This window comes from Labrus mixtus, chromosome 16, assembly GCF_963584025.1.
Source record: "Labrus mixtus chromosome 16, fLabMix1.1, whole genome shotgun sequence".
NCBI classification, from domain to species: Eukaryota; Metazoa; Chordata; class Actinopteri; order Labriformes; family Labridae; genus Labrus; species Labrus mixtus.
The window spans coordinates 17,719,375-17,739,782 of NC_083627.1; the positions used below are offsets into that span (position 1 = coordinate 17,719,375).

Sequence of the window (20,408 nt, forward strand, 5' to 3'; positions counted from 1 at the left end):
GCTGTTTGACTGAGTTACTTTGAAGCAAATGTTTCACATTTTATTCGCATGCAAACTTCACACCAAGTGTATTTTTAGAGTCAAAACTACACAAACATTCTCCCACATATTGGCCAATTTTAGTCACTCTCTCACATATTGGCCAGTTTTAGTCACTCTCACACTATTACATGCATACGGTGCCTATCTCGCACACACTTCAACTCCATCACACACATCCACATACGAATAAACATGGGGACGTGAGTATCCCATGGTGTACTGTAATGGAACCTCCAGGTGGTCTCTGATTGGCTCAGATCACTGAACATCCCTCGGAGATGGTAGCGAGCTTCTTGTTATCGTCTCTCGTGGGGGGGGGGGGTCGTGCTCTTGAGACTCATTTTCGAGTTGTTTCTGTATTTCTTCTTCATATGAGGAAATAAAAGAAAATTGAGTCAATCTGTTTCAATCATTTTATTGACCTCTGCTTTTATACAAAGACTCACATGTCACACTACTTACACACCTGATCTGGTCCAGGAAATCAGTAATGAATAGCTCATTTCTAAAATACACATTTTCTGAAGAGAAAAACCCTTTTAACAGGTGAGTGCCAAATAACAAAACACATTTTAACATTCCTCCTGAAGAATCTTCGACCACCTGATAACGTGTACGGACATAGTTTGACATTACCACGTTGTCAGATTCATCGGAAAAGTATTTTACAACAACAAAATCCCTTGTAACACTGTCAGCCTCATGTTCTGCATTCTGTCTAAAGTAATGTCTCTTGAATAATTACCAAATATAATTCAACAATACAAACATAATGCTGAATCTCTTAACCACATTATATTCAAAATTCCTGTTTTCAATGTTTCACTGGTAACAGTTGCCAAAAAAAATTAATTCAGGTTGAAGCTTGTATTCGTTCACTGTGAGCACAGAGCTGTTTTTATTATTGGGTGACGGAAAGGGGTAGCAGCAGCTCAGTCCGTTGTTCTGGTAGCTTCAGAGTACTGTCGGGGTGCCCTTGAGCAAGGCCCCAAACCGCTCAGGTGTGCTGTGTGTAGCAGCCCCAGTCTGACTTTTCTCCATTAATGCATGTCCACAGCTCCTGTTTGTGCATGTGTGTGTAATTCAAACCCCTGTGTGTATGAGAAGCATGTCTCTTAAATAACCAGAGTGTAAACCAGAATTTCCCTCAGGGAGTAATAAAGTATACACAATTCAAATAAAAAAAAAATACATGTTTGCAAATAAAAAGTTAAACTCCCGCACACTAACTTGCAAACAAACATTTATTGGCAACGTTTTGGTACTAGACCTTCTTCATCTTTGCCTGATAAAGGACTAGTACAGAAACGTTTGCGGAGAAATACATATTTACAAGTGAGACAGTGTGCAGGAGTTTACCTCTAACTTTTTGATGGACACATTGCTCTCCTATGCACCTGTCTTGTGGAATGGATGTGCAATTTTTTTTTCAATAATTGGGGAGAAAACAGTTTATAAGAACATCAGCAGAAGTAATTTTTATAACGTTCTTTAATAAAGGGCTGTATTGTACCTCTTTTTTGACCATCCAAACTTTCAGGACTTATATATACATTTCAAAGAAGGTATACTAATGAAAAAGGTTTGAAAACCACAATTTACTTCAGCCAGGACTTTGCTTTTGAAAAGACGTATGTAACGACCAGAACAACCTCAACTCCTACAATCAACTCCACCCCTGTAAGGATGAGCAGTTTAGTGGATGGATGGATGGATGTATAAAAGATTAGTTTAAGATTACAGAAAAGTGTATCAAATATCTGTATGGTCAGACGTGCATCTGTACATTTTCTCTACGTTGTTATTTTATCATATCCGGTCGTTTCCTCCACATCTCGGCTTAATCATCTCATTACCTCAAGCCACAATGACGATGGTCTCCGTGCCGTGCAGCCATTACCCACGCTAACGATGTAAATTAAATACTTCAAGGTAAGTTAAGTTTATTTCTGTGCTTGTTTGGTGCTTTTGCAACTCTTGGGGATACAAGATTAAACAAGATCTTGAGAAAACAACCAGAAATGATTTCTTATCACAGGAAAATTAAGTCAATTGATGAGTTGTGTGGATGGATGGATGTCTGCTTAGTGCTTCCTTAGCTTGCTTTAAAACTTGTTTTTATATTTGACACTTTAGGATATCATTTCTACATGAAAGTTTCTTGAAAACGTCCAAAACTTAAGTTGATCCTGATGTACAAATCTGTCAGAAGCTATTACAACACTGCAGATGAATCAGTCAGTCCCTACAGATTTATCCCTGTCTTGTTTCTAGCTTAAATAACGTACTTTATATATAAAAATACAGCAAGCCCAGTGATGTCAGTACTCCCCTTTTAACAGTCATATCCAAAGAAAGTACTAAAATACAGCAAAGGGAAATAATACTTAAGGCTTTAACAGCAGACTTGCTCAGAGGTTGTACTCTTGTAGCCTTGCAGAGTTTCATTTCACAGAGAAATCACAGAGAAACACTGAGCCACAGCAGAGAACTGACCGACACTTTCCCCAGCTACAACCTCAGAGGCTAGCAAGAGTGACGCAGTAACTGTACACAATGAGTTACAGTATGGCTGTCCACAGAGGAACTTTAAAACTAGAGCAACAGAAAAAAGTTTTCAAAGGCATTTTTTGACAAACTAAACCGTTTCCGCTCCTCTTTTTCGGTTTCTTTGCCCGATGTGTCAACACACGCCTGAAAACAGCTGCATTTTGATCCTCTCCTCCGTCTTCCCCTCCTCTTTGACCCCTCCTACATCCATCTTATACACATCTGTCCATCTCACAGACTTCTCCTCAGTGGACTGCAGGATCTCGTCGATGTCGGTTTCCTCATCCTGCTCTTCGACATAAACCCTGCTTCCTGGCAGGAAGGAGAGTCGTCTTTGATACTGCTCCTCCTCCTCCTCCTCTTCCTCCTCGCTCTCCTCTCCACCTCTCTGAATGCTGTCCCTTCTCTTCCTCCTCTTTGCCTCTTCCCCCTCATCTGTTGTGTTTCTTCTCCACCTGTCCATCTCCGTCTCCATCACAGGGGACCTGTCCTCTCTCTCCTCCTCTGGTTCTCCAGTAGATTTCTTCTTCGCCTTGCTGCGACCCCTGAGGTTCAGCATCTGAAACCAAAGCGATGAGTTTGAGACAGTATTACACTTTGTGTTTCTTTTTCTTTCCATCTCTCCAGACACCTGACAAATCACAACAAAGCATCTTTCATTGACGCCTCTTTCCTGTAGTTTCAGGTCGGCTACCTGCCTATTATTAGACTTCTCCTGAGTGGCTTTATATGCTGTACATCCCATATTTAGTAACATGACTTTTTAATGACATATGCTAGCGTATCCTAAAGGCACAACAGAGACGAGTGACAGATCCACAGTGAAGATTGAAGACGAAGGGGAACAAACCTTGAAGTCTTTTCTCTTGCGCTGCAAAACGGGTCTCTGAAGGAAGAGGATCTGCTTTGTCGACAAACTCCCGTCACTACAGAAAGGATGAAAAAAAAAAAAAAAGCAGCACTTTTGCTACTGTTACCTGTTATGTTATATTCTGAGGAGCTGGCACATCTCTATGTACATCTAAATCCAGCTTCTTTGTGGTTTCTACAAAGTGACAGGTTACAAGACTACAGCACAGCAGCTACTTCGCAGCTCCGACGGATATCAAAGGGGTTTCATGTTGAGATGAGCATATGATCATGATTTGTCAGATCTCAAGCCATCTGTCCCATGTATCTAAAGCTGCAGTGTAGGCTCTAATTCCAAAGACAATGAGACAGACAATGGGATCGGCCCTCACTGATTCTAGAATGGTATTCAGGGGAGGGAATATAAAGAAAATGTAGCTGACAGGTTTACTCGGGCTAAACGAATGATAACTTAAATGTAACCTTAAATCTCCTGATATTTTTTTTTTTTACAATTAATCAAGGATTTCTTTTAGTCTATAAAATGTCTCAAAGTTGTTCAAATGCATTTTGCTGATTGTCTGCAACCAAGGGGTGGATCCGGAGGGTAGCCTGGACCCCCTTGGAATCTGATAATTCACCCCTGCAGAACCCTAAACTATTATTAGAAACATAGACAGACACTTTGTTGATCCCGAGGGATATTCAGGGATTAGTTGGGGTTTTTTGTCAGAGGTGATACTTGTATTAACGTCAACTATTCTGGCTGTTTCAACAGGCTGCTAGTAGCTTTCCTTTGCAATTCAGTCTGGCACATTTCCTTTTGTTCGGGCTTTAAATTGTGACTTTGGACATGCATCTTCTTTTTGAGTCCTTAAGAAATGTATTTGTGGGGCGCTGGTGGCATAGTGGTTGGTGTGCACGCCCATGTACGGAGGCTGTGGTCCTCAAAGCGGGCGGCCCGGGTTTCGAATCCGACCTGTGGCTCCTTTCATGTAACTCATTCCCCACTCTCTCTCTCTCTCTCTCTCTCTCTCTCTCCCCCCGATTTCTGACTCACCACTGTCCTATCTCTACAATAAAGGCACAGAAAGCCCCAAAATAAATCTTAAAAAAAAAATAATGCCACACCTGCAGAAGTCATTGACCCTGTTTGACCCATTAAAAAGAGGCATAGTTAGCCCTTGTCGCAGCCCAAAGTTATGTCAAACAGTTCATAACTCAAAAACATTCTTTTATTAACGACTAAAATCTGCTAAGAAGCTGTAACTTTGCTACATGATAACAAAACTGATTCTTAATTGTTTGTTTTGGTTCATTAATTAATCTCTGAAGCTCTTGTCAGTAGGAATGTGAGCTTATGGTTTTAACTCTGGGATCTCCGGATGTAGTTGCTACCTGTTTGTCTTGACAATTGGTGTAGGTAACACACACATCAGCCTCCATCCGTACGGAGCCAGAGACTGTAGCAAAGGGATGTAGTCTGTCTTCACCACAACACCCTTAACAAGAAAGACAGATGGACAGATAGAGAGCAAATTCACACACGTGGAAAATATGCACATTACAGTAAAAGTGTGGGTCAGACTGTAGCTCAGTCACAAGCATGCAACACTTCTTTCCCTCCTCTCCTCTCTTATGTAATGTTTGACAGAAAAGCAGCATAAGCCTTCGGTCACACAGGATTTCTCACGGTGCACATCTCAGAGTATTAAAAAGCTAAAAAAAAAAAAAAAAAAACCCACATCAACGACGGTCCACTGCTCCACCACGATGGCGTCGTAGGAGGTGCCTGTGGTCTCTTCCGCGGAGCTCTGGAAGATGAACACACTGTCCACACATGAGAGCCCATTGTCTGCAGAAAGAGTACAAATTAGAGACAGAGTTAGATAAACAGAAGAGGATGTGTGTGAATCAGGCACGAGTTGCAGGCTCATCTCCTTTATCCAATCTCTCACTATTGATCCCATGCTCCCTTTGGTTTAAGCCTTCTTATTCCACGGGTGACTGAACAGTGACTTATGGAGTAAGCCGTGGACTTACGGCACATCATTCCATGCATATCATCCTTTACCGAGCAGTGGAGCAGAGATCTAATGCTTGAGAGGATTTCTTGTCTTGTCAAGAGGCAGATGAGAGAGACCCAACCAGTAAACAATTTGTTGGTTAAATCAGGGAGGGAATAGATCAAATGATAGAATAGTTCAGGTTATAATGTAATAATACACACAGATAATTATCACCCCTTTTTTGCTCCCAGTTTCCACTATCATGAAGATTCTTTTTTATCTTCTTTTAGCTCTATGTTTTGGTCTTATGACCCGCAACTGTGTTGTTTCAGTCCTGTTTTTCTACGCATCAGTGTGAGTGAAGGGTGAAAGTGCTTCCAAAATGACATTATCAACGATAGTTCATAGCTTTGACCGTCAAACTTACCGTTACCATCTCTAAGGTGGAAGAACCCGTCGACTAGGAGCGCACCGCTGGTGAAATGCTGCGTCATGTGGTCGAGCCAGTGTGTGTCTACCTCTGTGACTTGACCTGCTTCCTTTTGAACTTGCAGCGGCACTCTAACCGAGTAAAACCTCAAAGGTGTGTTCAGCTCTCCTGTGTGGTTGTACAAGGCAAAGAGCTGCATCCCTGCAGGCACACAAAGATGAAAGGTTGACAATCAGACACTAAAATAAATAAATAAAAGTAACCGTTATAATGATTGGCAAATGATCCGACAAACTAACAGGAATCCACTTACTACCCTGTGCTGGTGGCGAAGTTGAGCTGTTATCTTTCTCTGAACTTTTTAGCCTGATGTGGTTGTTGTTTTGTGTTGTCACTCTGCTTTGTCCGACTGAAAAGGTAGAGCCGGGCTTTCTTTCATGGTTTCTATCCAGTTCTGGAGAGCTGAGCCAGCTGTCAGAGCTTGAACTCTGTCTCTCTCGCTGGGCGGATGCTTTGACGTCTGGTAGGTGGCCCCTCTGCCGCCTGATCACGCCTGCACTGTCTGGAGGGCTGGGACTTACTTGGTTTTCGTCTTCTTCTGCTGGGTTTTGATGTGGACACCCTTGAAGTGCCTCTACGTCGGGCTTGCTGTGGTCTTGAGGTTGGTTTGCTGAGTCTTTGAGGCTGGTCTGAAACAGATCGTTGTCCTCCTCTTGGTCAGGCTCTGAAGTCTCGGTGGGATTCAGAGGCTTTGCGCTCTGCTCTACACCTTCATTATCTGACTCTGGAGACTCAAAGGGACGGTCAGGTTCGACGTCGTTATGATGTGGTTCTGTGGGATCTGTCGGGCTGGTGTTGGTGCTGTAGGGGAGTCGATGTATGGGTGAAGGGCTAGAATGTAAAGAAGACAACTCCTCTGGGTCCCAGTTCCCCAAGTAGCAGGGTCCTCCGCCCGGCTGCTGCAGGAAGCCTACAAACATAACCCCTTGCTCGGCTACATCCTGGATCTGCAGGGATTCACATAAACACATATTGTTAATATACAATCACACTTTTTTTGGAATCATTTTGAGCTACACGTACGTATAAAGGAAGCCATTCACAGCATCACAAATACATTTGCACCTTCTTTTCCAAACAAAGCCTCATTTACACACCAACAAAGGCTGACGTGCGATATTCTGCAAAATAACATCCTACCTAATCATGTGCAAAGATCAAATATTCAAATGACAAAAGGAACTCATTATCTCAATGCCTCAGTGTGTGTGTGAATAAATGTGTGTGAGTGTTTGTGTGTGCGTGTGTGTGTGCGCGCGTGTGTGTGCGCAGCACCCACCCGTAGAGTTCTGGTTGTTAATTGTCAGCTGATATTTGGGCTGTCAGTTTTCGACAAGCTCAACAGGAGAGAAATCAGATTGCAAACTACCACCAAACAATAATGAGACACATCTTCCCCTATTATACACTACTTTTGACACTTCACTCATCCATACACACACACACACACATGCGCAAACACACACACACACTTCAAAAATAGAGAGAAAGTATTTCTATTACTGCTGAACACGCTCACAAAAACACACACTAACACAGCTTTATCTGATGGTAAGTCTTGAGACAGATTGAGAGTGGGTGGGCTTGTGAGTGCTGGATAAATAGAAGTATAGAATTTTTAAAACTGAACACACACACACACACACACGCACGCCTGTCAGTCTCTGCCCGGTGCTGCTCCTGGTTCTTATCTCGAAACTCTCTCTGGCAGTTTCTTGATCTGATTGGTTATTCATGTCACGCTGCCGGAGCCTATCACATTATGCACAGTGATGTGCATTTCCATCCAATCAGGTTTCCCTTTGTGCTCGATGGGTGTTCAGATGCAAATCTATTCAATAGAGCACATTTTCATTTCCCATTGTTGGACCGTTGGCGAATTCATGAGCGGAGAGGCTAAAAGTGAGTTTTACAGCTGATAAAGGCCCGTGATGACACTGTGGTGGCTGCGCATTCAAGGGTTAAATCCATACTAAACTTTAGCATCGTTTCTATAACATGTCTGTTTTCTATATTCAGCTTAGTTAACGGGGAGATGCCACTGGTGAAAATCCAATATTGTTAGAAATCTTCCAATCAGGTAAATTTGCTGAATTTGAAATGGACAACCTTGAATCACATTTTCTCCTTTTGAGTTCTGCGTGTGAGGGAAAAACACAGACTTAGGATATGTTACAGATAGGCAATTATAGTCAGCTGCCGGTGGCCCTTTGAGCCCTGTAATGTTTCTGTCACTGTCACAGCAGTGACGTGCCAATGAAAGGCAAACAGGAAGATGGAGCAACAAGTGGGGAGACAAAGAATGAGGGGAGGGATTGATTAAAGAGTCTTAAAGTCAATTTAGCTTTTAACTCTGCTCTTATGATAACCAGTGGGCACTAACCCTGATTGTTACATTGAAACTGTGTTGATAACAGGCTGAAATCAGTTTGCAAGACCTTGTAAGCCTAAGAGTTTCAGGTGTTTTTATGCTAGTAGCGGCTAAACAGCCTTGACCTGCTAGCTTGAAGGAGAGATGAGAAACAGGTTACCAGAAAGCTGACATACGCACTTTTTTATGACTTCTCATAAATGATTTCATTCATTTCAATTGTTCTGGTCTTCAACCCAAACTAGACGAGGGTCTGGTTTAGTTTAGCTGGTAGAGAGAACATCCCACGTACAGAGGCTGAGTCATCACAGCATGTGTCCATGGCTAGATCCCGACTCTTGTCTGTTGGTGAATGTCTTACCCACTCTAGCTTTAAAATATAGCCCCTCTAACTTTGCTGACCCTATGTAATAAAGACAAAAGGCCAGAAAAGATCATCTTTAAGCTAGAGTTACACATTGTAAGAAGAGTAGGTGTACATGGGGAGCACTCAAGAAGTCTAGTTATTTGGATTTACTTAAAAGAACCTTTGCTTCATTTTCAGTTTGAAAAATGTTGGACTGGTAATTTTTCATGTTATTTTGAACCTATCTGGGTAGGACAACTTATAAAAACAATGTTTAATAAAAACTGACTGACTATTCAGCTCCATGTAAAATGAAATCAGGTATTGAAATTTTAAACAAGTGAAAAGAGAGTAAGGATCACATCAGCACTTGCAGATTCCAATAGTCCACGTAGCTGAAACTGAATAAGTGGAAAAAAGTTATATCTGTTAATTCTCTGTACTCTCAAACTGGATTAAAGGGATAAGGGTAGGTTTAAACTATTTCTCTCTAATGTTGCTTCAGTTTCATATAAGCATTCAGTGTCCTTGAGGTAGGTTTGCTAGATTTGCTGTTGCATATTTTCACTAAAAGGCTTTTTCTTGAAATAATTCCAGCAATGTTAAGCCCTTATTTCTGCGTAGGTGCATTATTATGAAAAGCCAGGATGTACAAAGATATCCCATTTTCAAAAAAGCAGCAAGAGAAACAAGAATGCGTAATATAAGAGCAAACATTAGTCTGAAGCTTCAGGCATCTACTGTAAGTTTGCAGACAAATTCATTTAAAATAAGCCATATTAAGCCTGAGCAGCTTTGTTGGTATGTTTGTTCCCCTTTGAACTCACCCTCTTGACGTAGCTCTGGATTATTTCTGGGTCAGCAGCCTGGTGACCGGCCACACAAACATCTGTCTCCAGACGTTGACGCCCCCACCTCAGCCGGCTTTTCTCTGAACTATTGGAGGGAAATGGACAAAATTGAATAATATTCAGCATTAAGCATGTGTCAGTCTGTTCAGTTCAAATCTGGTTTTAGAACTCTAAGAATGTCTTGTACATGTACTCATGTACTCGTGTCATGACTTCCCAGTCCACTGACATCAGAGCAGGTCCTTCATAATGTAGCATTACACTCAATGAGACCGAGCTTCACAGACACTGTACATTACTGCAGTCACCCATGTTCATGAGCACTCATTGACCCACAGTGATCACAGCAGAAACATAAAGTCAATTCTAGTGCAGGGTGAATTTCCCATTGAAGGCGAGAGCACACTGACTGAAATCACAATAGTCTTATTACACAGAAAAAGGGACCGAATTTCCTTCTTCTCCCGCTGCATGACACAATCATAAAAGGAGTATTCAGATACGCCTCTTCAGATTTGGATTGAGGTCAGAGCGAAGGCCACGGTAATATCTTGTGCTCTGAGGCGTGAGTGACATTCCCAGCTTCTCAGCCTGATTTGAAACAGTGGATCTGTCACATCTTCTCTTTCATTTTTAGGGTTTCCGATGAAAGGGGGACGGCGGCGGCGGCGGCAGCGATGGGGACATAAAAAGGAGAGTAAAGGGGACTCGGGGGGCTGCTGAGGACAAAAGAAAGAGGGGTGGTGGCCATCATTGAAGTAAGCAGATGAAAGGATGGAGAGATGATTCCTTTCTTTCAGAGCGCAGTTCCCCTCTGGCAAGAGCTGGTGATGCAATCAGCCGTCTCCACGGTGACAGGTGCCAGGAAGCAGCAGGACCACTTGGCAGGAGGGGCATCAAAGAGCAGCCCGGCACCTGCCTGTGCACTAGCATGAGTGTGTGTGTGTGCTAATGTTTGTGTGTGTGTGCACATTACACTGTTCCTTCAACTTAAAATAAAAAAAAAGAGATCACAGAACAGGATGCCCAAAACTGTCAGCTAAGCTAATTTATCCCTTTCACTGTGTAGAGCATGTGATAACAAATGGAGGATACAGATTTAACCAGGGGCTTCCGTCTCTTTACAATACAGAATTCAAAAAATCATCATGAAGTTCTAAGCTAATGACAGATTTGTTGGAGAGTGTGAAGTTCGTTTTGATATAAAAATCACTAACATGCAGAGTTTTTGTAGACATAGCGCCCTGATCCCCCTTACAATATTAAATACACAATTCAAACTAATTGTATAACTCTTGCTAAGAGAATGGATTCATGGCTATCTATTTGGCATGATTCCCTGAAAGTGCGTACATCATTTTATTATTAGCATGCCATTTTACAACACAGTAATCCTGAAAAGCCTCGATTTATTGATACAATACTTAAATATAGATCATTTAAATGACTGTACTGTACACATTTACTTTGTTTTTTTAGATGTTTAGGTTTAGGTTTTTAGTTTTATGTGTGGTTTCTCTGTAGATATTCTTATTTGTCTCTGAATCTCTCAGCACTTTTTCCAGGATATAAAAAAGCACCAAGCAAGTATCTTAATGAGTACCGTCATGTAAACAAAGTGTTTGTTGTTTGGGTTACAATTCCTTTATTTTTTTAAACCAAACCTTCAATGTAAAGTGCTTCAATAAATGCTAGTATCAAAAGTCCTTAGTTATGCAGCATTTTATCGCTATATTTCTCTGAAGTTTAGGCAAGAAGCTTGAAATATTTGCTATAAAGAGTAAAGACAAATTAAAGCTAATAAACAGACTAAGCGCCTGAAGCCGTGTTAGGGTCTTTGTTTCTCCCAACAAAATGATAGCATCAACATGCAATCATGGTCGAAATGACAACAACAGTTTATGTTTAGCTGCTATGATTTTTACCCTGCTCCATTTTAAGATGAGCTAGTTAGCACTAAACATCGAAAGCTAAGGCTGAGAGTCTGTAAACATCGTTGCATCAGATGAGAAGTTAAGGTTTCACCAAGGTGTTAAAATTCTTCCCGAGGGAGACACAAAAGTATGTTCCAAATGTTGTGCCAGTCCATCAGATAGATGTTGAGATGTTTCACATCACTAGAGTCACTAGGATTCATCCCGTGGGAACCCAGAAGACGTACATTACAATAAATAGCATATTATCATTTTCATTCATAGAGCCATGCTGAGAAAGAACTAAAGGTATTATAAGAAATGATTTTCCCTTCTACACTGGGACCAATGCAATCAATTATTGAAGACTTTTTTTTATATAAACTGGGTCAAAAAAATAGGAACAACTTCCATTAACTAAGAATGAAATCAGAGTGATGTGAAAATCCAACACCAGACCTACATGAATGATGGGAGCAGGTCTCTGCAATGCATTGATATGGTTTGTGTTTGCAGCAGATGTGTCAATAACTTCCACGATGAGACCTCCATAATAAAGCTCAGCTTGCACGCTGTACCAGAGCTGATAGCAGGGAGGGAAGAAAGTAAGTCTCTGCTCAAATATGGTGGCAGATATTGTGGTTTTAAGTCACCAAAAGGAACTGGGTTACAGAGCAGATACGCAGCACATACTGTGTAGCCACAAAGAATTATATATTATCATGTACACTCACAAGTGAAAGAATTGGGACAAAGCTAAAGTTAACCATTTTTGTGGCTGACTCTGCAATTAATTTTTCATCAAGAGAAGGAGGTACTACTTTACTTTTGGTAATGGGTCTCAATTGGCTTCAACGTCAAAACAAAGAAGTCGTAAGAGCAGCTATCTTCTAACTTTTGTCCAAATCTGGCTGCTAATGAATCACCTCATTTATCCCCATCAACCTGCTGCATAAATCATACCTGTTAAAAAACTGGTATATATGGGGCGTTGGTGGCGCAGTGGTTAGTGTGCACGCCCCATGTATGGAGGCTGTGGTCCTCCAAGTGGACGACCCGGGTTCAAATCCGACATGTGGCTCCTTTCCTGCATGTCATTCCCCTCTCTCTCTCTCTCCCTGATTTCAACTCTATCCACTGTCCTATCGCTACAATAAAGGCACAAAACGCCCAAAAATAAATCTAAAAAAAAAAACAAAAAAAAAAAACCCCACAAGTGGTAGGGTGTGTTTACTTTGCGTACCTTGGCGTCTCCCGGACCAGCACAGCCCGGTGGAGCTGACGCTGGATGTGTGCATGACGAGGGCCGCAAGGATGGACGAACGGGTGGACGGCAACCAGGACGAAACCCTGCGCGTAGAGTTCCCTCACCTGAACAGGCAGCTCTCTGACAGAGGAGAGACACAGCACCGATGACACGGGCACCTCTATAGGGAGGGAGGAAACACGTGTGAGGAGGAGGAGGAGGAGGAGAGAGAAACATGGTTAGACAAGAAGAGGTAATGGGAAATGGGGAACACGACAAGGACATGACAGGATGGAGAATAAGGAGGCAGGGACTTCGAGTGGCGAGGTTATTTGGAAGTGGCTAACAGCTGGAACAAAGAGGGGAAGAGGGAAGAAAAGAAGAGGGACAAAGTGTGTGAGGAAACTAAGATGACGCATGTTTCATTATGATAATTCCCTGAGAACGACATGGAGTCTTCACGCTAAATCTGAAACTAATTACACCAGGACTGTTAGCCTCTTTCAGTATATGAATGCTGGAGAGTATTGCTGGGAATAGCAGGATAACTCACGATGTGATTGGATGAGATACAATATGCAACACATGGTCCACGCTGACAGTGTAGTGACACAGAAATTCTGCGGTCATTTACACATTGCGATGATACATCATGATATCTGATTAACTGAAGAATACAAATTGCAGGATTAATGGATTTATTAGCTGCAATTTGGAGTCAGATTATCACTCTTGATCTTTTCAACTCTTTTCACTGCTGTCTGACATTATCCCACTCTGAAGTTCTTCTTTTTGGCCAACTGACATCCAGTCATGTGACCCATTCCTGTCATATGCATCACCTTGAGGACTCATAATGTAGTAACCCAATGAGCTAAATTGTCAGTGAAATCTGTTTAGAACATCATGTTGTTGTAGTTTTTTTTTTTTTTTAATATCTATATTTGGCATCTGTGAGTCACTAGATAATAGCAAGACAACACAATTAGCTGTATCACTATTTTTTCACACCCCTACTAGAAAGTGCTCTTTGAACAAGCAATCACTTATCCATATCAGTGACTTCAACACATTTTACCTACACTTACAGACGGTTGAGTAAAGTAAATACATGCACACACAGAAGTATATCAAAAGGTTCTGGAAGACAATCATTTCACCTAAACATTGCATGTTTAATATGTGTGGAATTAGCAGCAACCGCCAACTCAGACACCTGTCCCCCTTATTGCCAAACACAATGGAGAGAGAAGCCCCTATACTTCAGCAAGAAATGGTAAGTGGAGCTTATCGTATGAGAGCAAACTGTCACGGCAAATCCACCAGGGAGAGCACAATGTTTGTGAGAACCGCCCTCGCGGGGTCGGTGCATTGTAGTGAGGCCTCATCTCTGTTCACAGGCTTTTAAGGGGACACGTGCATGCACGCACGGTTGTAGTGAAGCCAGGTGTGAGAAAAGAGAGAGAGAGAGGAGAAAAAAAAAGAGATGAAGGAAGGATGGAAGAAAAGAGGGAGACAGCAGAGCAGTGCTGGAAGAAGAGAGACAGAGAGAGAGAGAGACAGAGAGAGATGAGGCTGTCTGTTTGCGCCTGAATGCTTGTCATCCTTTTCCATTCAATCTCATTTGCATGGGTCTGGAGAAGAGAAAATAACCTGAATAAATTAACTCACTCACACACATTAACTGAACACACACATGCACATGCACATGCGTACACACACAAACACACAGGGAGGGGGGAGGGGGGGGGAGATGTGCAAGCCATCTCATTTTCAATTTGTTCTCCATCAACTTGTATGTTCTCACATACACACACATAACAGAAGATGGCCAGCGTGCTACGATACAAGCAGAGGAAGAAAAAAAAAAAAAAAAAAAAAAAAAAAAGAAAAAAACAGTCTCAGTTAAACAATGGGGGAAAAGAAAATCCAGCCATAACATCAGCTCGGCATCCAGAGAGCCTTTCATCAAGCAAACACTTAAACGGGTGTCTGTGGGGACTTATCAAAAGCAGTACAGTGATGATGATAATAATACCAGCTGGATACTCAGGGTGGAGTGGCAGGCAAGGGGGGTGGGGGTGGGGGGATAACATTGCTCCTGTCACCGTAAACAGTCATTAGCCGTCATTAGCTGTGCACGGCTGGCGCTCACCCACCGACAAGATGCGAGGCTAGGCATGGCAGCTAATTCAGGCGAGGCACACAGAAGTTATTAGGGTGTTATGCAGCGCTTTAGGCTCAGGAAGAGACTTCATTTACGCTGTCTGCCACTGTGGGATTTAAAGGAGGGAGGGCTGCAGAGTGGGAACATGGGAACAGCTCAGGGCAGAAAAGCCGGGTGGACTTTTTACGATGCCAGTTAAGAGAGGGCAAGGGGGCGCAGTGTTAGAAAAATGTGTGTGTGCATTTAAGAGAGATAGCTGTGTGGAAATGTGGTTGTTTTAGGTTCAGGTGTGGTGATTTGGTTCCTGATAGCTTTTGGTTTGTTTGTTTTCTCTTTATTTTGTTCTTAATTTCTTTTTTTTTTTAATCCTCCTGTTTCTGTTAAATCTGTATATATATGGATTTTTTTTTGTTAAGGTGTTCTACTAGCTTTGTTTGCAATAATGGGATGAAAAAAAACTGTTGTGTGACAGTTGTTGTTTTTGTACCTGCTTTTCTTTTTCACTTTCTTCTTTTAGGTTTAGGTTTGATGATTTCTTAGGATTTTGACGGAATTTCTTGTAAAACATCTCACCGTCTCGTATATATGGTACACAACCAGCTTTGTTTTGTTAACTAATGTTCTCACTGTACGTCTCCATGCCTGTCCTACGATGCAACAAGAAACAAGAAAAAAAAAAAGCATGTGACAGGTTGGTTTCTGAGAGAACAAGAGAGTTTCTTTCACTCTGACTTTCTCCGTGAGGTTGAACATCCATACATGCCTGTAACAAGTGTTTGGGATACATACTCAGACACCCAGGGGTGCATTTGTGAGGGGTGGCTGTTCAGCTGTTGATCCCCACTCTTCTATTTCCATCTCAACCTTGAAGCTTTGACCACATGTCGGCCCCTGAATGTTGGGTGTGACGCCTCACTTTTTGACCCTGAATTTCACAAGCCGTATTTAGAGAGTGAGAGTCATCCTCTTCCTGAAGCCGCTTGAAAGGCCTTATTAATTCCTTGTACAAATCCCCTGAATTGCTGTGTGTGACTGTACAGCATATTTTTCGATGTCGTGAAATCACAGCGAGTGTGTACGGGCCATCTTTTTGCCTGTGTTCGCCAGAGAGAAAGAGTTGGCGCTAAGCCTGCTAGGTGATGCATGGGGATTACGACTCACAGCCACACTGCAGGCTTATCCCCCTGCTTGCTGGAGGTTCACGTTTTATTTAAATAGCCTTCTAATGACTTGCAGAGGTTTTTTAAGTGAGGATGTGTGCCAAAACAGTGACTATAAAATAATCAGCTTCCTGGAGCCAGGGGCTCCCCACTGCTTTGGGAATGCAGCCGCTGGCTAAGACAGTTTGCTGGTCAGCATCCGAGCTTTGTCAAAGGGGGATGTGATCGTCTTAGAAGGGCTGCTTTATGGGGGAATGACAGAGCAGAAATGGCTGAAGAAGGAGAAAAAAAAAAAAAAAGAGGTTGGCTGTGGTGAGAAAACATTGTGCCACTGAAGGTGTATACAGTCCCATGTAGGTGTGATGACGTGAATCTCTCATTTGCCGTCTTTGTTGGTGTTATTTATCGCCATTTTGGATAAAAACTGGGGAAGCAGAAAGGATCTATCAAAGAAATAGATTGAGCCCCGTCAGATCAGCATTTCCAACAATCTTTCATGAAAATGTTTTTGGTTTTACCTGGAAACAGCGTGTCAGGCGGCAAAGATATATCAAACTGATGGATTTGTGCTTCATCTGCTGCCTGAACAAAAATACATCACACACAGATTCTGATAAACAAAAGGAAAGGCAGAGGGGATGTGTATCAATCTTTGACATGAGACTATAAATCCATCGTAAAATCCAGGTGAAGATCACACACCATGTGTCCCAACACACACTAGCTCTGTTATACACCTCTATTTAAACCCCCCCCCAGGTAATACAGTAGCAGTGCATAGAAAAAGGGCACACACAAACACACACTCTCCGCTGAGCATTAGACTCATGTTGTAAGTTTTAATGAGCCGAGTGGGTCTCGGTCTCTGCAGGGCGGCAGAAAGTCATCAGCAGAGTTCAGCTCCTCGCTGTCTGCTCCACAGACCGGCGTTAGTCACACAGCATCACACCTAACTTACTTCCTCACACATCGTCAGATTCCTGACTCCCGCTCGCTCGCTCGTTCTCACACCTCCGACTCCCTTTTCTCTCGACTTCTACTCTCCTCAAGACACTCCGCTTCCCTCCAAATGCTCGCTACATTTCTGATTTTCTTCATGTCTCGTTCATCTTTCTTTCTTAGACCCAACTTTCATATTATTCTTCCTCCTTTCAACGCTGCCTTTTTTCTTCACTCTTCCTCTTTTCTTTTCATGTCTCCCTAAAGCCTTTTTTTTTTCCTGCTCATTATCTGAACACAGCCTTGACACAAAAGCATTCTGGGTTAAAATGTCACACCTGGCTGTTACAATTCATACTCCACATTCATGCTGACATGTCGAGGTAACCCATCACCGTTACCAGGGAAATAATGAAGATCATGGCACCCTTTTGTAAAGGTGGGGATGTGGGGAGGTGCAGCAGATTGCTGATTATAGTTTAATAAGACAGCTCAGCAGAACAAGACAGTGGTTCAGGTTATATGAAATAAAAGGCACATGTGTGAAATAAATGGTGCATGTGTGAAGCACCTAGATTTTTACAGACTTCCAGTGTAGTCAGAGCTAGCAAAATGTTAACACTAGTGAATTACATGTATTTTTAAATTACACTTAATAGTTACTGAGATCTGGAATCACTTTTGCCCGGTCGTATATAATGATGGACAACATGTTTCCGCCTCCTTCTCTTCAACAAGTGAAGCCAGAATACCACCGCGACAGGCAATGACAATTTGTGCTGTTGATGTCATTTGGAGCCAGAGTTTTGGTTTTGATGTTCTGCCCATTCTACCAACCAAAATACCCAAAACACAACATTTAGCTAAGTGGTAAAGCGGCAAAGATCCCTTAAGTGCGCAAAAACACAGCAGAACAGATTCTCGTCAGAAGCAGAAACTCCTTGTTATGGAAAGTCTACGGTCTACTGACTCTTGTAGAGGCGACCCCATTTAGTGGAATCTTCAACGATTAGTCCGAAAGAGCCTCAATCAACTGTAAATTTCTTATGGTACAAGGATCAGTCCATTCCAGCTTTAAAGGGGGGCTCAATGTTGAATTTTACATTTTAGATTTTTCAGTTTTCTCCAAATCAATTATGACTCATATCTTGGTATAAATATCAACTTATTAGTACTTTAAATGCAATTCTAAAAATATATATGGTACATATTGTTCTTTTAAACAATATCCTTAGTGTAGCATGAATAAATCACCCCAAGCAGCAGGTCCACATTTCTTGTAGACAATTTCATTGGCTACAAGAAATGTCAGTCATAGGCACAGTAGTGTGCAATTGGCCGGCCCGGAACAGAACAGGGGCAGACACCTCCTTTTAACTCAGGCTCTCTTTGACTATTATACTGTAGGCCGGGGACAGTGAATAGCAGGTCGTAATTGGCCAAATGAGATGTCAATCGAAAGTTCAGAGTGAGGCTGGCATTTTGATCTATGGCAGTCAAAAAAGAATCCATTCATAAAAATAAATCATTACAGAAAATAGAGTGTTGGCAAATTTGAAGCAATTCATGGATCTTAATGGATGTAATGATGTAGCCTAATGTCCTTGCTGATGCAGCAGGACCTTTTTGTTGGAACATTATGATCAGGATAGTACAGCAAACCTTCAAATGATAGGCCAGAAGACAGTGAACATTGTTGTTTCTTTGTAAGGTGTCTGACAGATGCTTAGACTGTGGCTGCTCTGGTGGTTGAATCGGCACACACACCGACTTCCCTCGAGTGGGCTGTCAGTGTGTGTGTCTTCTGTATTGTAAATGGGCATGTGTATTAGTGTTATAAGGTCACCATAATGCAGACTAAATGAGTGAGAAAAAGGATGGATCAAGTCTTATCATAGAATAAGTTGTTATTCCAATTCTAGAAGACAAATTGTTTAATGCTATCTCTAATGTTGCAAAGGAGAATATGGATCAATGAGAGCAACAAAAGACATTCAATTCTGAGGAGACGATAAGCAAAAACTGAAAATTTCAGAAAATAGGACTTAAACACAAATCAATGTGATAGTAATAACTATCTAGACACCAGAAAAAAATTAAATTACTTTCAAAAGTTGTCTCCTCTGCTAACAGCTAACTGCTGGGATTTTAAACTATACACTTCAGCCAGTGAGTAGGGGAAGCACCAAATGGCTTCACTCTCAGAGGGCTGTCCATCTTTGTATACAGTCAATGGTATAGGCCAGTACTCAATCTAGGTTGAGAGATCAAGCTGAGAAGAAAAAGTTATACCACATCATCTCTCTGAACATGAACTCAAAGACTCCACCACATGCCTGAAACATTGAACTCATTATTCCTCACCCTCCCGGATACTACCGGGGTCCCAGCGAGTGAGTTGGGCTCGGTCACACACACAAATATTTTCTGCTGCAGTTAAAGAGAGGCTAATAAAACAAAGGCTCTCTCTATGTTATCAGCCTCCCTGTTCCTGTAAAGCTTCATCACTTGCTAGTCAAGGTTCAGTTGTAACAAAAATGTGTACTCCGTGTCCACAACATTAAGCTCCTCTTCCTGAGAACACAACGTGTATTAATAAACAACCTTCTCATCTCTCATTTCTCAGAGGGGCACCAGGACAGATATTTGTTTTTCATTACTGTGTAGGAGTCGTCAAGACACGCTGGCAGGGAAATAATATTATTAATGGAGGCCAAATTGAATTAAAGCATGGATTTGACCGTGGGTTTCCTCAATGTCAGGGACTGACATACAGATTCCTCTATCTGCCTCCTACACACACACACACACACTTACACACACACACACACACAAACACAACAGACAAATGCACAAATACAAATAAATCCCCTTGCTGGGAATGAGGTCTCTCAATCTCCACAAACAATCAGATAATCCTTCAGGAATCCTTCACTTTCTCTTGGTCTCTCTATCACAAATGGAGAAAGAGAGAGAGAGAGAGAGAGAGAGAGAGAGAGAGAGAGAGAGAGAGAGAGAGAGAGGCCGGCATACACCCACTCACAATCACACACAAACTCACAATCAATTCACAGTTGCTGTGTTTATGCCTTGTTGCCTAAAATAGAGTTTACCCATCTAAAGCAGCTCAGGTGGCATCACTGAGTTTACCATATAAATGACCTGCCTGCCTGTTCAAAGATAACACTAACTCTGTAGAATAAGTGCTATAAAGTGTTTTGTGTGGATGTGAATGAGCCTCCGTCCCATCGCAGCTTGTATGAACAATGTGTGTGTACGTGGGGGGTCTTTCTCCCTCTCTATATGTGCTGCTGCTGCCCATGGGATTAGACGACTTATCTGTTTCTGCCTCCACCAACGAGAAGGACGACCAATCCTCATGTCTATTGTCTGTTTTGGTCACCACCACTGATTCAAGTTGCCAGATCTCTCTCTCTCTCTCTCGCTCTCTCGGACAGAACTCATTTGCCAAACA

At 42.1% G+C, this 20,408-nt stretch overlaps 1 protein-coding gene across 1 annotated transcript in view; it reads right to left on the minus strand.

The window, feature by feature from the left end:
* Positions 1–2,003: 2,003 nt before the first annotated feature.
* Positions 2,004–20,408, minus strand: part of rftn1a (raftlin, lipid raft linker 1a) — a 27,834-nt gene continuing 9,429 nt past the window's right edge. The window contains exons 3-10 of the mRNA XM_061059172.1: positions 12,665–12,848; positions 9,485–9,593; positions 6,194–6,887; positions 5,878–6,081; positions 5,187–5,296; positions 4,840–4,943; positions 3,443–3,518; positions 2,004–3,151 (exon numbers count right to left, since the gene is read on the minus strand). Of these exons, the coding sequence (XP_060915155.1) occupies positions 2,726–3,151; positions 3,443–3,518; positions 4,840–4,943; positions 5,187–5,296; positions 5,878–6,081; positions 6,194–6,887; positions 9,485–9,593; positions 12,665–12,848 (1,907 nt within the window). The 3' untranslated portion in view covers positions 2,004–2,725. The remainder of the gene's footprint in view (positions 3,152–3,442; positions 3,519–4,839; positions 4,944–5,186; positions 5,297–5,877; positions 6,082–6,193; positions 6,888–9,484; positions 9,594–12,664; positions 12,849–20,408) is intronic.